The sequence below is a fragment of the Miniopterus schreibersii genome, assembly GCF_964146895.1.
Source record: "Miniopterus schreibersii genome assembly, chromosome: 1".
Classification (NCBI taxonomy): domain Eukaryota; kingdom Metazoa; phylum Chordata; class Mammalia; order Chiroptera; family Miniopteridae; genus Miniopterus; species Miniopterus schreibersii.
The window spans coordinates 104,559,451-104,578,402 of NC_138101.1; the positions used below are offsets into that span (position 1 = coordinate 104,559,451).

Sequence of the window (18,952 nt, forward strand, 5' to 3'; positions counted from 1 at the left end):
CAACCAGAAGTTCCCTCACCTCCCACTGTACCGAAGGGGAACTGAGGGCCACAGAGGGAACAGGATGTGTTGAGGACCACAGGAGATAAAGCTCAGAGTCCTCTGCTTTCATGTGGCGAGAGGTCAGGCTAGGATTGGATATGTAACCAGAGATGGGGAGACAGGAGGCCTGCTGAGAGGTCTTGGGGTCCTCTTCCCTGAGGACTGGAAACAACACTCCCCCCCCTCCCCGACCTTGAGGTGCCCAGCCTGCAGGCTATGCTGGGCTGCTGGATGTAAAGTGACTTGGGTGTCCTGGCAACATGGGGTTAAACTAGATTCACACACATGTGTACACATGTGAGTGGCTATCTACATGGCTCTGCAGAGCGCTACATAGCTTATACATATACACATCTTACATACATATACATATACATATCTTGCTAAGTTTGCAGTAAAAAAAAAAATGCAAAATTCTCAGGACCCTGGCCCCATTTTGATCCAAGGACTCAGGTGACTGAGGCTCCCCAGGAAAATACCCCAGGGCAGCCCTTAGGTGACCCCCAGCAGAGTGAGGCACCAAGTTCACAGCTAAGGGGCTGGTGGTGGCTGGTGCCCTAAAACAAATACAATGACAGGTTTGCTCTAGGAACCCAAATATGGGTAACCCCTCCCCAACCAAGCCCCAGCACCTCCCCTCCCCCCCACAGCCCCTTCCTCTGGCTTTTGCGTTGGGCCTTGTCTGCCTCCCTCCTCTAGTGCTGAGTATTAAAATAGTCTATAAAAGCAAGTGACCAAAAATCTATAGCTCTAAGAATACCTGGTTATTTTCTGCTGTCTTTTGTTTTTCTGGTGTGAGTTTTTTTAAAATGATTATTATTGTTATTGGTATATCTCCTAAATCACAGTTAAACCTGAAGGAAGAAAGAAGGGAGAAAAAAGAGAGAAAAGAGAGGGAGGGGCCCCAGCTCATAGATTGGATGGCAGTTTGGATCGTACTGGCTCAGACCTGGCCCCAGGTTCCCTCTGGGGAGCAGCAGTCAGAGGGGAGCCCCCAGAAGAGGCGGCTCTTGCCCCAAAGAAAGAAAGAGAGGGTGGCAAAGAACCTGAGGATGTCTTCTGAGGCAGAGTGACATGCTGGCCTGGGGTGGCACCATAGGGCCTCCCAGAGGGACCAAGGCCCCCGCTGCCCCCACTGCAACCCCCAGCTCTGGAGAAGAGTGGGAAGGCAGCCACAAGCTCCCCAGGGGAGTATGGGGAGGCTCTGCGGTGAGTCTGTGCCCCATCCTGGGGTAGGGCCGGCTGAGAGACTGAGATGAGCTTGAGGTCCTGGGTGAGTCGGCCTGGGGTGAGGGGTGGTGTGCCCCGGCGCTGAGGAACCTGTGGTGGTGGGGGGCTGGATACAGGTGGCAGGAGCAAGGAGCCATGGGAGCCAGAGGCCCGGGGTGGGGCACTTGGGAAAGTTCTTGGGGGGCCTGGGCTGTGGCCAGGGGGGCTGAGACCTCCTCGGGGGGTAAAGGCTATAGGAGAAGCCCCCCCAGAAGCCCCTGCTATTGATGGCCGCTCAGGCTGCCGTGGAGGTGTCTCTGGCGTACTTGGTGGGCCAGCAGCCAGACCTGGGGACAACTCCCCAGGAGGCTGGCCGAGCTGCCCTGGGCTGGATGATGGGGACCTGGATGAGGGTGGGGGTGGCAGGAAGTGCTCCAGCAGTCCCAGGCCTCCCTGGGCCCCTGGCAGTGGGGGCGGCAGCTGGTTAGCCTGTGGGGAGTAAGCGCCAGGCTGTAGGGGGGTGAGCACGGGTGAGTCGGAGGAGGACAGGGAGCCACCCAAGGCTTTGTGGAAGTAGCCAAATCCTGCCGTGGTGGTGGAAGCTGTGTTGGCGGACAGAGTGGGAGCCAGAGAAGAGCCACAGACCCCGGGAGGTGGAGAAGAGCTGGACACAGGCAGGAGAGGGCTCAGTCCGGCAGGGGCGGAGAATCCAGCCAGCTGCTGGATGTGGAAGGAGGAGGAAGATGGGGTATCCAACTGGGATGGGCTGCTGGCGGGCGAGGCAGAGCCCAGCGCAGAAGGGATCAGAGACTGCAGCCGCTTCAGATGCCGGGGTGTCTGCCCCTGTCCAAGGCCACTGAGCTTGGGGCCAGGGGGAGGGCGGAAGATGGCGGCGGGCAGACGTGGGTGGTGGGTGAGGGCTATGGCCACAGAAGTGGTGGCAGCAGCGGCCTGCAGCGGGGCCTGGATCAGCGGGGTCCAGATGACAGGAGCTGGGGTCGGGGTGGCGGGGGCGGCGGCCTGGACGCGGTGTGCACAGTGAGCCATCTCGCGGTCGTGCTGCACGATCTGCTGGATGATCTCGCTCTCCTGGTAGTTGAAGACGCCCGAGTTGAGGTCGTGCTGGACTTTGTGGAGGAGGACCGAGCTCTTCTTGCCTGGGCCGCAGGAGATGGGGCTCAGGCCCGGGCAGGGGAGGGAGGCCTGGCCCCCGCCCGTCCGCCCTCTCGCCCGGCCCCCTTACCAATCCGATCCAGGCGGTCCAGCGCCACGGTCTCGAAGGCCCGCCGCATCATGGGGTACTCCTCTAGCACCTCATTGAAGTTGTCGACGCTCAGCGAGTAGAGGCGGCAGTAGGTGTCAGCCCTCACGCTGGCCGTGCGCCGGCCCCGCGTCAGCAGGCAGATCTCTGCCAGGACAGCAGAGTCAGGGTGGCCTCCGAGGCCTCCACTCTACCCTGACCTGGGTCCTCACGGCCTCGCTCTGATGCTTCACAGATACATTCACAAGCCCCCGCCCCATGCCACCTCTCCCCCACCACCCCGCCCCCCAAGTGGGTGGTGGGTTATCTCTCCCATCTCTGGGCTGTACCCCCATACTGGGCTCACAGACACCTACCTCCAGGCAGTGGCCATGAAGGGCCTGAAATGTTTTCCTCGGTGTGTCTCCAGCCCACTCCCCTGTCCCCCCAGGATCCCCTGCCTGCCTCACCTCCAAAGTAGGAGCCATCTGCCAGCTTGGTCTCCTTGTTGCCCTTGGTGAGCACGCTGACCACGCCGTGCTGGATAAAGTACATCTTCTTGCCGATAGTGCCTTCACGGATGATGTAGTCGCCTGGCTGGAAGACCTCGAAGCGCAGCTTAGTCAGCATGGATGTCACGAAGTTGGGGTCTGCATTGGCAAACAGTGGCATGGAGGCCACCAGCTTCCGGCAGTTAAAGTTGATAATCTCCTGCTCCCGGAACAGGGTGGATTGGGAAAGAGGGAGGGAGATGAGAGGAGTCGCCAGGCCGGAAGGCCTGGCTCCCTCTCTGCCTGGCCACCCACCCAGCTCACCTCCCGTAGCGGCTCGCTGAGCTCGCCCAGGATGCTCTCCTCGTCGAACATCTTGCCCTGGTAGCGGTGCTCATAGTAGTCATGGATGCGCTGCCGAGTGTCGGGCGGGAGCTTGTGGAAGGACATGTACTGCTCCACCTGCTTGTACTAAGTCCAGGGACAGAGAGAAAGGCTGTCACCTCTTGGCCAGCCAGCCCCACTGCCCTGGCTGGCACCACCTGGCCTCAGCCAGCTGGTGACCATAGTTGGCACTGACATTGTGGGCCCACTTGGACAACCTTGGCTCCTTCAGCTTGAGGGCCTCGGTGTGGGTGTGGTCACACCCTGCGCCAAGCAATGGCCCTGACTGTTAGTAGCTGGGGTGGAGGAGCTCCAACTAAGTAACCGGTCTTCAAGGTGTTCAATACTATGGAGATGGCCAGGCATGGGAAGGACTGTCCAAAGCTCAGTTACAAGAGGCCAACTGACCAGGAAGTCAATGAAGTTCCCTCTAAATAGCAGTCTTTTCTGTGTTACACTGCAGATCAGAGAGGCCTCACTTACTTGGGAAGGAGCTCTTTCCCATCAGTGATAACACCCTGGCGGCAGCAGCAGGACTGGGCTGCAAAGGGTTGCAAGGGCTGGAGGCTGAAGCCATGATGTCTCAGCCATCATGTAGTATGTATCCCAGTGTGGCCCAGGCTGAGACTAAGTCACTTTGTTGAAGAACAACTGCAGCCCGGGGGAAGGGACCAGTAGAGCAGGGACCTTAAATGAGTTTGGAACAGAGATTGTTGAACCTGCCCACCCTAGGGGTGCTGCTCCAACCGGTCCTGGATTGTGGGTGAAAGTGGGGGTCCTCAGGAGGATGGCTGGGGACCAGAGGCACTGATTGGGCAAGAACAGATTTTCCCCACACTGGGATGCAAGGGAAGTCGCTGTACCCCAGGAACAATCAGAATAGGCAGCCTGTTCTTATATATCTGCTCCAAAGAGGTGAGGACGTAGTGCTGCTGCAGAGATGCTAATGGGCAACTGGGGACTGGGAGGTGTTTCTTAACATTCTTCCAGCCAACCTGGCCTCTGTCTGCTTGTAGTTGTGCCCAGCTACAGGAGACAGCAACTTTCTGGCTGTCTATGGGGACAGGGGCAGCCAGAACAGAGCTGTATTTTAGAGAATTCCCCATATATAGAGGAACAATTGTGGTGGGAGGCAGGTCTGGAGGCAGGGCAAAAGTTAGAAGTCTGTTAAAGTGGTCCAGGTGAGACACAGTAGTGGGGACAAAGGGGAGGTAATATGTTTGAGAGAGATTTATGGGTGAATTATACATTAAAGAACTATTAGCTAAATGATGAAATGAAGACAACTCTCAAATGAAAAGCCACAAGCAGATTGACTCCGCTGGAGAGCAGACCCTGATGCTTTTTCTAAACTATCCCTAATGGTGATCCTAGACTGAGCCTCCATTCTAGTCACACACTGAGCCTTGAGCCCCGACCCTGCTCACAGGCTGGGCCCTGATGCTGGTCTACATTGATCCCTCACCTAGCCCTTGAAGCCCTGCCTTTATAACCTCACCCCTCTCTCGCCTCCTCACTCCTAAACCAGAGCCCTTTGTTCTAATCAGGCTGATTTCTTTACCACCATCTACACACCTTTGTGCATGCTCATCATGATCACTGGCCAATAATTCTCTCCTACCTCCTCCTTCCTCTGCCTCCCCGAAATGACCTTCCCACCCTACTCTAGCTCTTCAGGCTCTCCTAGGCTTTCCTCTTGGTGTCACAGGACCTGGGCCGCCATCTCTCAGTTACCCCATCAGGGGATGGTACCTGAGGCAGGCAGTTAATCAGTACGTACTGAACCATACTATGTGCCAGACACTGGGGATCCATGGGACCTGGCCTGCCCTCATGGAGCCATGGCCTGGATAGGGAAGATGGATATTAAACAATTGGCTACATGTGATTAATAAAATAATGACAGAAGTGCAAAGTGTGATGGAGAACTTGAAGGTGCCACTGGGTCGCATGATGGGTGGAGGCTGACTGGGTCATGGAAGGCTTCACTAGGAGGTGATGTTTAGGCTGAGATGTGGAGAAGGCATCAGGTGAAAAGAGAGAGGAGAGTTTCAGGCTTGAGTCTGTGCCAAGGCTCTGAGGCAGCGAGGAACATACAGAGAGGCCTGGTAAGGCTGGAATAGAGGGCTATAGGGCCCATGGTGTGTTCTGAACATGAAAAAGGAAGGGCCCTACATGCCAGGCTAAGAAAACACACTTTGGAGTAATCTGCATCTTGGAGTAACATAAAGGCCCTAAGCGGTGATATGATCAGATTTATATGTTTTAAATGCCAGTGCTATCTGCTGTCTGGAGAATGAAGTGGAAGGGGGCAAAGGGGAGCCCATTTAGCTAATAAATATTGAATGGCTTACTCTGTAGGGTCACTCCTCACAAACACCATGATATAACCCCTCGTACTGTCCCCATTTTACAGACAAGCAAATGAAACTTAGAGATGTGATGTTATATGCCCGTGCTCAATGGAGAATTCGTCAATGGGGAAAAGCTGGGTTTAGAACCCAGGCAGCCTTCCTTACTCCAGCACAGCCATTTGCTTAGGAAGCTGCTATAGTGATCCAGGCGGAGGCCAGCTAGGATGATGGGAAGCGAGGTGGCATTAATGACTAAGAGAAATCAAGGATGGCTCCTACTTTCTGACCTGGGCATCTGTGCTACTGTGTCCACTAACAGGATGGGAAGAGTAGAGCAGAGAAAGCAAGGGAGACTTTTCTCATCTTAGATGTGATGAGGCTGAGGTGTCCAGGGAAGCATCAAATAGACGGTCCGGGGCTGAGGAAAGAGGTGGAGGCTGAGTATATCATTATGACCCTGCTGCAGAGAGATGGACAAGGAGCATGGGGATGGGGTGGTAAACCAGTAGCACCCAAGCAGACAGGAGACACAGAAAAGCAGAGAGCTAAGCCCAAACCACCAGGGACACGAAGTGTGAAGACTGAAGAGACAAGCAGCCAAGGAGAGCAAGGAGGACCGGCTTGTAAGGAGGAGGAAAGCGGAGAGTGTGCGGTCACGGAAACCAGGTATAAACCAAGGAGGGAGTGAAAGCTATCAAATGAAATGCCCCGAGGCTCTGACCAGATGCGGACCCAAAAGGACCTACTGGCTTTAGCCACATAGAGGTCACTGGTGAACTCAGATTCACTTGGCTGAGATACGGATTCAGTACCTATAAACAATCTGGGATTTTTATTTTAGAAAAATATAAAAAAGAATGAAAAAGAGGCTGCAACAGAAAAGATAGCAGCTGAAGCCAGATGATGGTAGCAGGCTGGGCACATGGGGGCTTGTTGGGGACCCACTGGCTGGAGCCTGTGCTCCTTAGGGACCAACTCGCAAGTTCTCCTGAGATAACCCAGGGTGGACCACAGCTTTCTGCCCTACCTTCTCCTGGTACTGGCGTCGGGAGGAGTCCAGGGACTGGATGAGGGCGGTGGCGTGGCCAATGAACATGGCGTAGCAGGTGGCGCCCACAATCATGCTGAGCATGGTGAGCCACACGTCGGACATGCCCACGGGCGCCTGCCGTCCATACCCGATGCACAGCATATGGCTCATGGCCTTGAACAGGGCGTAGGAATACTGCTTTCCCCAGGAGTTGTTCTGCGGATATGTGCACAGGTAGACAGACACATGCTGGGGTGGTAGTGAAGGCTCACACCTGTGAGAGGGCAGGCCTTCTCACCAGCACCTAGAAAAGTCCCCACCACCTCCCACCCCTCGACCTCTTTCCAGCTGCTGAGCCCAGGGCTCCCACCTTGCCTGTGGCTGAAAGCCTTAGAGAGGCCCACAATGGTCACCTAGTGACCAAGTAAATTCCTCACTTAGGTCTTTCTCTTGCAGTGGGGGACAGGGATTAGATGGGAAGCCCCAGCAAAGGGATAGGAGCTGGAATAGCCCCCATCTGACCTCTCAGCCTGCACAAGGCAACCTGGGCCTCTTGAGCAGCAAAAGCTTCAGGCTGAGCCACCCTGCTGTCCTCTGCTTGCTAAAAATAGCTCCATCCCTCCACCCCAAACTACTGCCAAGTAAAGCCCATTTCCCCACTGACCTCAATTATAAAAGCAGATATACTTCCCTTGGGGGGACAAGCTCTCAGACTGAGCCAAAAACGCTGTCCTCATTTTGGGTGAGCAAAATCTAACGTGCTGCAGAGCTGACTTGCTTCCTTCATGAACCCTGCCTGCATCTGTCTAGGGCTGCGGCCACCAGTTATCCTCTCCTTACAAAAGGTGGACTATCTGGAACACACAATGCTTGGGGGTGGTAGGAGGGCGAGAGGAGGAAGGCAACTGGCTATTTCTGTCTCCAAAGCTAGTCGGTGTCTCAAGGAAGCCTCAGTGTGGGAACACTGGGCTCAGGAGGGCCATCTCTTGAATTTAGTGCATGTGTGGGCCTGTTACCCTCACATGGAGGAAACTGTCCCAGATGAAGTCACCAGATGAACCCGTGCCTCTCTGCTTACACAATGAGTGTGTTAGCAGTGATGTGGAACCCACCCTACAGCATGACCCACAGAGGCCTTGCCCAGAGCCTCAAGCACTTCCAGGGTCACCAGGTTGTTCTCAGCACCTAAAGGAGAAGGCACAGGAGCTGTGTGCCTTGTTCAAGGTCACTGAGGCCATACTGGACAGAGCTGAGCTGGTATGGCTCTCAGTCCAAATCAGGGTGAGAGGTCTGGGGAGCTGATCTCCAGGGGTGGAGGAGGCCTGGGGGCTGGAGAACAGGGGTGACCCCCAGCTGCCTCCCATCAGGGCTTCTGCCCTTACTGCTCTGCCCCTGGGGACATGGAAATTCAATCCATATAGCTGATTCATTTACACTTAGCTCATCAAAAAGCTATTTTGTAAAGGCCTATTTGATGCTGAAAGATACCTCGAGGTCTTTTTCACCTCTTTCAAAGCTGGTTTCTCCTACCCTGGGGCCCTGGGGATCTGCCTATAGACCAAACCAAACTAACTGGGAGAAGGAGGGAATCCTGGGGTTCCTAGACCCAGAAAAATGCTCACAGGTCCCGGTGGCCCTACATCCCTTCTGGAGCCTACCCTGTCTAGGGGGGGCTGAGGACTCTGCCCTATGGCTTCCTTAGCCCCAATTCCAACTTCTCTTAGCCACCTACAGGTTTGGAAGGGATCAGGCTCAATCTGGTATGCTCTCCCCACTCAGGACCCCACCTGTGACCAGGATGTGTGTGTATGTGGGCTGGCGATGATGGAGTGACAGGAGTAGGGCAACAGTCCAGCTCTCCTGCTGGAGCAGAAAGTAGCCACTGTGTGTGATCTGGGAGTCTATGCCTGCTACCAACAGTGTCTCTCACAGGGTTCTCTTTTTTTGGACTTGGCAAACAGAGGCAGGAGTGCAGGAGCCACCAGCCCAGCTCTGCCATACTTGATAGAATCCAAGGAGCCCAGGTCTTAGTTTCCCTGGGTGAAATCAGATCCAAATATCCAGGCTCCCAACTGCAGTGAGCCTGTAAGAAGGCAGAGGTAGCAACGTGCGGCCATGAGCTCTGTGACAGGCCTGTACTGGGTAAAACCATGTGCCTTTGGGTGCCGGGATGACACCTCAGCGTCCTACATGTTGGAACTCAGGAGTTCCAAGTTGGGGACCTACTCTGCCCTCTGTGCTTCATCGGCCCCCTCTGCCCGCACCCAGGGCCTGGTTGGGTGCTCACCACCATGTTGTTGATGGACACCCAGCAGTCATCGGGGAAGTCCTGCAGCATGGGGACCAGGAACTGCAGGCAGCCATCCCAGTGGCAGAGCAGGAGCATCATGCCGATGAGGTTCACGATGCGCACCACAGCGCTGGCTAGGTCGTAGGTCATGTGGAAGATCTGTCGGCAGAGGTGAAGACATTTGCCCAAGTAAGTGAATATCAGGAGGGGAGGACATCCCCTCCCAGCCAGACCCTGCAGCTCCTTGTGGCAGTGCTCTGCACACTCATGGCAGGACGCCCAGCTCAGTTCAGGTCCAGGCTATCGATAGAGTGGGAAGGTGGCAGGCCAGGCCCTGAAAGAAGCAGAATGCAGGCTGCAGGGCCCCAGAATGATGCCTCCTGGGATCTGTGCAGGTGTATTGGGGGGTCTTCCATGGAAGTCCAGCCGTCCAGGGTCTCTCACCTCTTTCAAAGCGGCTTCTCCTACCCCGGGGGCCTGGGGATTTGCCTACAGACCAAACTGGACAGACTGGGAGGAGAAAGGGAGCCTGGGGTTCCCAGACCTGGAGGGAGGGAGGGCACCTGGGGCGCCATACAGCCCTGAAGTGGGCAGAGAAATCACTTTATCAGCTTGTCTAGGCCGTGAAGACAACAGGGAGAAGAGCCAGCCAGCCTGAGGCTCCTCAGGGGACCACAGTCCATAGTCATGACAGGGGCATGGTGTTTCCCTAAATCAGTCACCAGACTCTTAGAACTCCCTCAGGGCCAGTAGGCTCTGCCTAAGGCAGCCATGGAACTGCAAGGGAGCAGCGGGGCACACAGGCTCCAAGTTCAGCCAGACTTTGATCCCAGGCCCTCTTCTTACCCAATCCCCAGCTGTGTGACCTTCAGAAAGTCCCTGAACCTTTTTGGTTATGTTTTCTCATCTGGAAAATGGCTATAAAAATTCTTACCTGAGTGGGTTGACAACACTTTAAATTATACATATAAAGTGTTCAGTACTGGGTGTAGAAGTGTTCAATAAATTGCAAACCATCATTAATTGATACATTGTTATTAATAATTAATGTTTATGATTAGTTAATAGATATTAGTAGTAACACTCTCCTATACAGGTTAATAAAGTATAGCACTCTCAACCCTGGCTAGAGACTGCCACCAGAACGTCTCTAGCACTGTGGCTCCAAATGAGAAGTTGAAGTATGGCTGGGCAGGGCCAAGGGTGGGCACACCGCAGTATCCACATCCCACCGCCCTTCTCCCAGTGCTGCCTCTTGGTCCAGTTTCAGCAGAGAGCACCATGGTGACTAGGCAGTGAGGGGATGAAGAGATGGAAGGAAGTCTAGAGGGAGGTCTCTGGAAGTTCTGGCCTTGCCTCTAGCCTGAGAGACTCTGGAGTGTGACCCCACTCCTAGCTCTGGTACCTCCATACTATTCCCAGGTAAAGCAGCCTTCCTAGAAATTACAGACTTGTGAAATGCCTGTAAGTTTAAGAACTAGTTTAAGCCCATTTCAGATAGGGAAACTGAGGCTCAAAGAAACAGACCCTAGATATTTCTCTTACCTGAATGGGTTGTCAAAAGAATTAAATTATACATATAATATTAATTGAAATGTGGGCTTAGCCTGGGTCTAGGTTTTGAACAACCAAAGATGGACACTACTTTTCCGTCACCCACAGGGCACGCTGTCCTGTGCCCACCCTTAGTAGCAGGACTCTGGATGCCGCAGCAGCAATGCTGTGAAGTCTTCAGGATGAAATGGACCTTGGAAAGGTTCATGGAGGCTGGAAGCTCCAACTTGTCTCATCACCCTCCATGGCCCAGTGACAAAGATACAATAACATCACAATCATTATCTCACTTAAACTCATAACAAACTTTGCTGAACATATTGTTAATTCATTTTACACTTTGCTCAGAGAAGCAAAGGACTTGACCACGGTTATAGTGGCAGTGGAGGCAGATACGAACCAGGGCTGCCTGCAGATTATCAGATTGGCCCAGTGAGAGAAAGGTGGTTTTCAGTAGTTCCATTTTGCAGATAAAACAACTTAAACCCAAAGTGGTCAGGTGATGTGGCCAGATTCACAGGGCAAGCTGGATCCAGGGCCAGGTGAGACTCCTCAGCATCTGGCCTCAAACATCCCAGTAGACATTGTGATGCTATAGACAGAACACTGTGCCCTGCAGCTTAGCCCCACTGGGGCACAGGAACCAGCCCCAGGGCTCTCAGTAGGCCAGTTCTTGGTTAAGCTTTACATCTCAGTATAAGGAGTGGTGGGCACTAGAGACCAGGCAGGGCACTTTGGGATAGAAGCCAGGGTTCAGTGGGGACTGGGGCCTGTGTCTGGGATGCAGAATATACTCGAGGATGACGCTGGTGTCTCTGGCCTACATTCTGGTGCTGGCCATGCCCCAGGGCCCGGATCCTGAACCCCAGAGGCTCCCCCAGCCTCTCCTCTCAATTTCACAGCAGCTCCTGAGTACCAGCACCAAACTCTGGCTTTGAGGGAAGACCCCACTTCTGTCTCTTTAGCACTTAGGTGGACACAATAGCTCTACGATCTTGAGCAAGTCATGAGCTTTTCAAAGTCTTGGTTGACAAGGATGCCATCAGCTGGCTCCAGTGACATGGGACCAACCATGAGGAGGGCCAGTGACATCGGACCACCCAGTCTGAGAGATGGCCAGCACCTGCCCTCACTTTCTACCACATCTCAGCTTCCCCTCAACTAAGAGAAGCTAAATATCTGCCTGCCACTTCTTGAGGTTCCTGGAGAAACTGATGTGGCTAAGAGCGAGCTCTGGGCCCTAGACACATACATGGGTAGGCTCTGCGTTATTAATTCCCTTCATTTCTGAGCTATGGACTGAATGTTTATGTTACCCTAAAATTCGTATGATAAAGCCCTAATCCCCAGTATGATAGTATTAGGAGGTAGGGCCTCTGAGAGGTGATTAGACCATGAGGGTGGAGCTCCCATAAATGGGATTAGTGCCCTTATAGAAGGATACATGACAGAGATGATCTACAAACCAGGGAGCAGGCTCTTTCCAGAACCCAACCATGCTGGCACCCTGATCTCATCCTTCCAGCTCCAGAACTGTGTGAAATAAATATTTGTAGTTTAAGACCCCCACTCTGTGGTGTTTTGTTACAAGAGCCTGAGCTGGGTACTATATAGGAACTAAAAGGAAGCCTTGGACCACTTTTAGAAAGGATCTCAGGTGACCAATGACCACAGTAACTGCTTTTTTCTGTGAACCATGCTTGACACTCTGTGTATCAAGGTTGGCACACTTTTCTGCAATTTCTTTTCTTCTTCTTACCTATGTTTTTCTTTTCTTGTAACTAATTATCTTCCAAGATCAGGTCCTTGTCTAATTTGGCCTTTATTGTGATCTAAGCAATGAATATGGTAAAGCACGTGGTAGGGTCTCGGGAACTGAGAAGTGCTCAGTGACAAAGGTGATGGGGGGATGATGGGGATGAGGGCTGCCGCAGTGTAGACAGTGACATTTGAAAAGGCCCCACTCTGGGCAGGTACAGCCCATAGGGGACCTGTCTTTGCCTTTGCTGGAAGAAAGAAGGTGCCTTTTTCTGCAAGCAGGCAGACTGATATACCCTACAGAAAGCATGTTGGGGGTGGTGCCTGGTACTGGGCTGAAGGATACAAATGCTGGGAGGTGGGAGGCTGGTAGGGGGAGGATGATGGGCATTTGGGTGGCAAGGAGGGGCACTGCGGCTACCTCTCAGACACTGCAAAGCCAAAGATACCGACATGGCAAATCTGAGGTTTCTGCAGAGTTAGGGGGGCATCAATTCAGGCTAGGAGGGTACCCCAGATGGTATGGACCCAGGTGTGACCAAGCCTGGCTGTTGCTCAGAGAGGTTGCTAAACACTTGTGTATCCCACTGTGGGCTGGGGCCACAGGCCACCTGCAAGGCTGCTGCACTGTGCAAATATTTGTCTTGCTCTTTATACCTCATTACAATCCCCATCTATGATACTGGTTCTGACTGTGGCGGTTGAGTACCTTCATTTCTAGGACCCTGCAAAGCTTGCTGGGTGAGCAGCCTGGGAAGCCCACTGTTTATGCCCCGGATGGCACTTGGGGGAGGCTCCACTCCCACTTCCTTCTGCTGTGTCTCGACCACCGTGCAAAGGCAGAATGACGATTCCACTTTGGGTAAGTGCCTTCTTTGCTCTGAGCCTCAATTTCCTCATCTGTGTCAATAACTGCCAGATCCTGGGGGGGTCTTGCGGGTCAGGAGAGATGATGTCCATAGCTGCACACAGCAGGTACTCAGCATATGTTGTTTCCTTTCCTTCCCTCTTTCCCAGTTCTCAAAATAAAGAGTTGATTTCTCATTCTTGGGGAGAGACCAAAAACTGTAGTTTCTGCCATGTCTCCTCTGGGGCCTGGGTGAGTTCCCTCCTGAGGACTTGTTTTCTCCTGTGGAAAGAACAAACTTCTCCCTGTGTCTCAGTAACAAGTGGCCACATGGTGGACAGCAACCGCAGGCCTGAGGGAGTGGCTGCTGTGAGTGTATCCCAGGTACCGTCTGGTGGTAACTGAACTGAGTTGTCATGCAGGGTCCCGTCCTGGGCCCCATAGAGAGGTCCAGCCCTATTTGCTAGGCCCACCCCTCTGTGTCATCCCAAACCTCAATTCTGAGAGAAATAGAGGCCCACAAGGGGAGGAGGCTCATTAGGTGTCACACAGCTACCCAGGCCTGCCCTCCTGCCTCCAGCCCTCCTCCCACCACTCCAAGCTGCCAAAGGAATGAAGACTTCTGGGATGGGTCACTGAGGTTCTGGGCGCTTCAGGTGAACATGCAAAGGTGGGGGGGTGACCAGGGTTTCTAACAATAGCCTCAGTGCCTATAACAAGCTCGCACCTCAGAGGGAGGGAAGAGGCTTGGCTGGGAGGGAGGATGCTGACCTAGATTGCCCAGCATGGAAGCGGAAACTGGTGTCCTCTGAGATGGTGGCCTACACTACCGAGACCTTCCACCTACCCTGACTCCCAACACCTGCCACTAATGCTTGGGAACTCTCTGACTGGAGCTGGGCTGGGCTAAATGAGGCAGCTAAAGCTGGAGGTCAGGAGTCCAGGATCTCTGGAGCTTCACCAGAAGGCCTCAGGCAAGCTTTTCCCTCTCCATGGGAGGCTGACTCCTTAGCCCTAGCCCTGACATTGACAATGTCCTCAGGATCAGCTAAAGTGATCCTTCCCAAGGGAGGCTGGAATGGGGATTAAGCTCCAGCCTTCGAGAACACCAGAACTTACCTGACAGTTGAGGAAAGTGGCCCAAAGAAGGAAAGAGATTCACATAGGGAGTTGGGAGGATGAGACAGGGCAGGGTTTTCTCTATTAAATACCTCTCCCTTTCCAGGTCTCATACAAACCTGGGGCCTCAAAGGGTCTCCCTACTGCTGCCTCCAGCCAAGCTGAGGCTAAGAGAAACCCTGGGGCTGGAGCAGGCCATTAAGAATTGTAAAAAGGGTTCCTGGGACCAGCTGGGAAACCTCAATCCAATCCCAGGGGTCTAGTGGGAGCCGTTGGCTGGGCGGTGTGCCTGGCAGAAACCACGCAAAGCAATTTCCTCCCCAGCTGGTAGGCAAGATAAGAGTGTGTGTGAAGGGGAGGAGAGCCATCCATTTGGTCTCCTGGGATCTCCCTTCCTGCCTACAAGATTGGGTAGTGATGTCCAGTTTAGAGCCCTAATCTGAGGCCTTCTAGGGCCTCTGACTACCCTAGGCAAAGTCCAGGTCCAGAGCCTGCCTGACCAGTTCTGGATCACCCAGAGGGCAGCCAGGCCTGAGGGGCAGTGGGAACAGGAGCCCTGGCCTGAGCTCCCAGGATGTACAGTGTAAAAGATGGACTTAGCTCCTGTCCCAGGGCCTACCCTGCCCAGCCACTGGCAGCTCTGCCCACTCCCCCAGACACCATAGCCCCCAGAGCCTGGGCCTCAGGGATAGCAAGGCTGGCAAGCAGGGGCTGACGTCTGGAGACATGAGCTGATGCCAGAGAAGTAAAGAGCAGCCACTTCTCTGCTTTCGATGACAGTTTAGCAGTGAGTCCAAGACAAACAGAAGGTTGGGGTTTCTCAGGGACTGAGTGAACCAACATGGTCCTACATTTTCCACTTGGGACAGAAACCAAGAGATAAGCCTGTCAGGGCATTCTGGTAAATACACCTCCATCCTTCCTCTGCAGCCTCTCAGAGTGGCCCCTTCCTGCCCCTCACAACAGCACCACCACAGCCACTGGCCCTTCTCAGCCCTGAGTTCAGACCCATATGCCAACCTTCCTCTGCACCTAGATGTCCCTCAGCTACCTCAGACCCAACCTGTCATACAATTCCTCACCCCACACCCATCAACTTGCTCTGCTGTCTACCTTCCTAATCCTAGCTGAAAGCTGTCCCCAACAAAGGGCACAACAATAGAATCAAAGTCACCCTCTTTTCGGGTCACCTGAGAAAATAGGAGGCACATAGAACCTGCAGTCAGGAGGCCAGGACAACAATCCTGTCAGTGGGGCAGCTGACCCTCTGATCCTCTGTTTCCTCACCTGACAAATCTGAGTAATAAATACTGTCCTGCTTGATTAGCCAGCTAGGAGTGAGGAACCAGTGAAATAATGGGTAAAAAGTATTTGAGAAAAGGAAACACCCTGGAGAAGTACAAAGGGATTACTGAGACAACTGGGAGGGGAGAGCCTTTATTATTTATTTATTTAAATCCTCATGTGAGGATATGTTTTTATTGATTTGAGAGAGAGAGAGAAATGTCAGTCGGCTGCCTCCCGCATGCCCCCCGACCATGGAGAGAATCTGCAACCTACGTATGTGCCCTGACAGGAAATCGAACCCACGACCCTTTTGGTATACCACACGATGCTCCAACTGAGTCACCGTGCCAGGGTGAGAGGTTTTATTAAATAGTTCTTTGCATCAGGCTTCATATAAAGGGTTTTACAAACAACATCTCATTTAATCCTCACAACAATCCAATGACGAAGGTACTACTTATCCCGACTTTGCAGATAAGGCTAAAAGAGGCAAGATGGCACCAAGGTCACACTGCTAGGCAGTGTGGAGCCAGCATTTAAACTCAAGTCTCCAATGTGCCATTCCAGTTCCAAAGCCCTCAAGCATTGCACTATGCCAGGCAGAGACTGCCACACTGCTGGGAACCAAGAGCGCTAAGAGGGTTCTGGATAGAGTAGTCTTGGTTTCAGTTCCTTGTTTTGTATTACCTTGAATACTTCATGCCATTCCTTTCTGGCCTTTAGAGTTTCTGATGAGAAGTAAGCTGACAGCCTTATGGGGCTCCTTTGTGGGTAACAGATCACTTTTCTTTAGCTGCCTTTAAGATTCTATCTGTCTTGAAATCTTGGCATTTTAATAACAATGTATCTGGGCTTGGGTCTCTTTGGATTCTTCTTGCTTGGGACCCTCTGTGTCTCCTGAACCTGTGTGACTTTTTTTTTCACCAGGTTAGGGAAGTTTTCTGCCATTATTTCATCAAACAGGTTCTCTGACCCTTGCTTACTTTCAACCTCCTCTGGCACTCCTATGATGCTAATATTGTTGTGTTTCACGTTGTCCCACAGCTCCCTTAGACTGTCCTCTGTTTTTTAATTTTTTTTTTTTTGTGGGTCTCTGATTGAGTGATTTTTTTCTACCCTGTCTTCTAATTCACTGATCTAGTTCTCAGCTTCCTCTAATCTGCTGTTTATTCCTTCCAATGTATTCTTTATTTCTGCTATGTCATTCTTAATTTCTTTCATAGTTTCCATATGTTTTTCATGCTGTTGAGCATCCTTACAATCAGTATTCTGAACTCTATATCTGAGAGATTGCTTATCTTCATTTCATTAAGCTCTTTTTCCGGAGACTTCTCTTGTTCTTTCATTTGGGGCTTGTTTTTTGGTCTCCCCATTTTGGCTACCTTTTTGGGTTTGTTTCTAATTATTAGGTAGATCTGCTAGGACTCTCAGTCTTTTTGGAGGGTCTCTGGTGCAGACCAATGTCAGATGCAGTTTATGACTGGCCCTCAGTACGGTTTGGAGCTATCAACAACCGTAGGCTTGAGGTCTCCTCTGCTGGGGCTGGGTGCGTTTGGACAGGACCAAGATGCACACCAAAGTCTGCTTTTCCAAGGCCCAGGTCCCAAAGTCGCTCAGGCAAAGATTCAAAGCACTCTGAGGTCTGCCTCTGCCTGCAGGCTGATTAATCTGATTCTCTTAATGAGCCTCAGGCTGTAGGAGCTCCACAGGGTGGGCAGCTGGTTGTTATCAGTCTTTTAACAAGCCTCAGGCTGTAGAAACTCCTCTGGGCAGGACAAGAGACTTTCCAGCAGTGTGGGGCAATTGCTTCCCCCTCAGGCAAAAGCCAAAAATTTTCCACCCGAGAAAGATGTCCCCCAGAGTCTGGGGGAATGACTCGGCACAGGAATCCAGATGGGTGTCCCCTGATCTCACTCTCCAGATCCCACAACCCCAGACTCTCCCCACACAGCTCCAGTACACTCTGCTCCCCCTCCACTGGAGCCCAAGGTGAACGGCTGCTTAGGAAACTGCATTGGCTCTTTAAGAGGGTGCCTGCAGTTCCAGCTGCCTCTCCCTGGCAGACAGAAACCCTGCTGCTTTTCACAGTCAGATGTTATGTGGGCACCTTTCTCAGTTCTGGTGCTCTTGGCTGGGAAGCCCAGCCTAGGGTTTAGGCCCCAGTGTCCTCAGTGGGAATCCCCCACAGCTGAGATATCCCTCTGGACCTTCAGCTGCTGCCCGTGGGAGCCCAGCCAGCCCTCTCATGCCTCCTAATTTCCTACCAATCTCTATGTGGTCTCCACTTTTCCTCCTTGGTTATAAGGGTGCTCTCCAGCTAGCCTTCAGTTGGTTTTCAGGATGGTTTTTCTATGTTTTAGTTGTAAATCCAGACTGGTCCTGGGAATGTCCGTGTACCTTCCATTCAGTCTGCTGCCATCTTGGATCTCCGCTAAGTGTGTTCTGATCTAGCTCTGACAGGTAACTGCTATGTGACCTTGGGCAAGTCATTGCCACTTCTCTGTCAGCAGAAAGAATGCAAATTTTCAAAGCAAAATAGAATTTCTGCCATGGAGTGATTCTGCCAGACTGGTGTGGCACTTCTGTGGCACAGGTGCTCATGACACCTCTGACCCTAATCTGCCAGTGCCCCATCAGCATGGGTGCTGCCAGCCAGGCTGCTGCTGGGGTGATGGCTTTGGATCCTGAGCCTGGGAACTTCCGTCCAGTCAAGCGGAGGTCCTGGAGACCAGGAGAGCGGCAGCAGCAGCAGCAGCAGCAGTGAGCTGAGGCAGGAAACGCACATCTGCAGAAGCTTCCAGATCTCCAAGTGGGCCGTCCCGCAGAGCACTTCTCCCCAACCCCAATACATGCAAGCTGGCCTGCCTGCTGCTGCTGCCAAGAGATGTAACGGGTGGTGGCAGATACCTACCAAAGTGCCTGGCAAAGTCACCTGCTTGTTTTCAAATCCCAGTTGGTAGTCCTCTCTCTTCCCTCCACCCCCAGACAACTCCATTCAGCTCATGAAGGAGTAAGTTTTGTTCAGAATGGTGTTGGCTTACCCAATTTTTTTTTTTTAATAATTTATTATTTAGTCTCTGTAGCCTGTGCTCCACCCAGAGTCTGAGAACCCCTTTACAGTTCTTTTGTGCACATGCAACTCCAGGCTCCCAATGCTTTCACTCCCTGGAGCCAGGCTACTGGAAACCACTTTTCCTACTAGCACTGAGGGCGAGAGGGCCTTTGAACCAATGGTGGCAGGTAAGGGGACATAAAAATTCTAACACCTCTGCCCTGGCCGATGTGGCTCAGGTTAGAGAATTAGCCTGCACACCGAAGGGCTGTGGGTTCAATTCCCAGTCAAGGGC

At 52.8% G+C, this 18,952-nt stretch overlaps 1 protein-coding gene across 2 annotated transcripts in view; it reads right to left on the minus strand.

Annotated features, from left to right (window-relative positions):
• Positions 1–698: 698 nt before the first annotated feature.
• Positions 699–18,952, minus strand: part of HCN4 (hyperpolarization activated cyclic nucleotide gated potassium channel 4) — a 46,654-nt gene continuing 28,400 nt past the window's right edge. The window contains exons 3-8 of one of the 2 annotated variants that reach the window (XM_081145044.1): positions 9,038–9,199; positions 6,748–6,966; positions 3,307–3,453; positions 2,962–3,202; positions 2,495–2,659; positions 699–2,408 (exon numbers count right to left, since the gene is read on the minus strand). In XM_081145044.1, coding sequence (XP_081001170.1) covers positions 952–2,408; positions 2,495–2,659; positions 2,962–3,202; positions 3,307–3,453; positions 6,748–6,966; positions 9,038–9,199 — 2,391 coding nt within the window. In that variant the 3' untranslated portion in view covers positions 699–951. The remainder of the gene's footprint in view (positions 2,409–2,494; positions 2,660–2,961; positions 3,203–3,306; positions 3,454–6,747; positions 6,967–9,037; positions 9,200–18,952) is intronic. The other variant, XM_081145045.1, reaches the window with a different exon arrangement.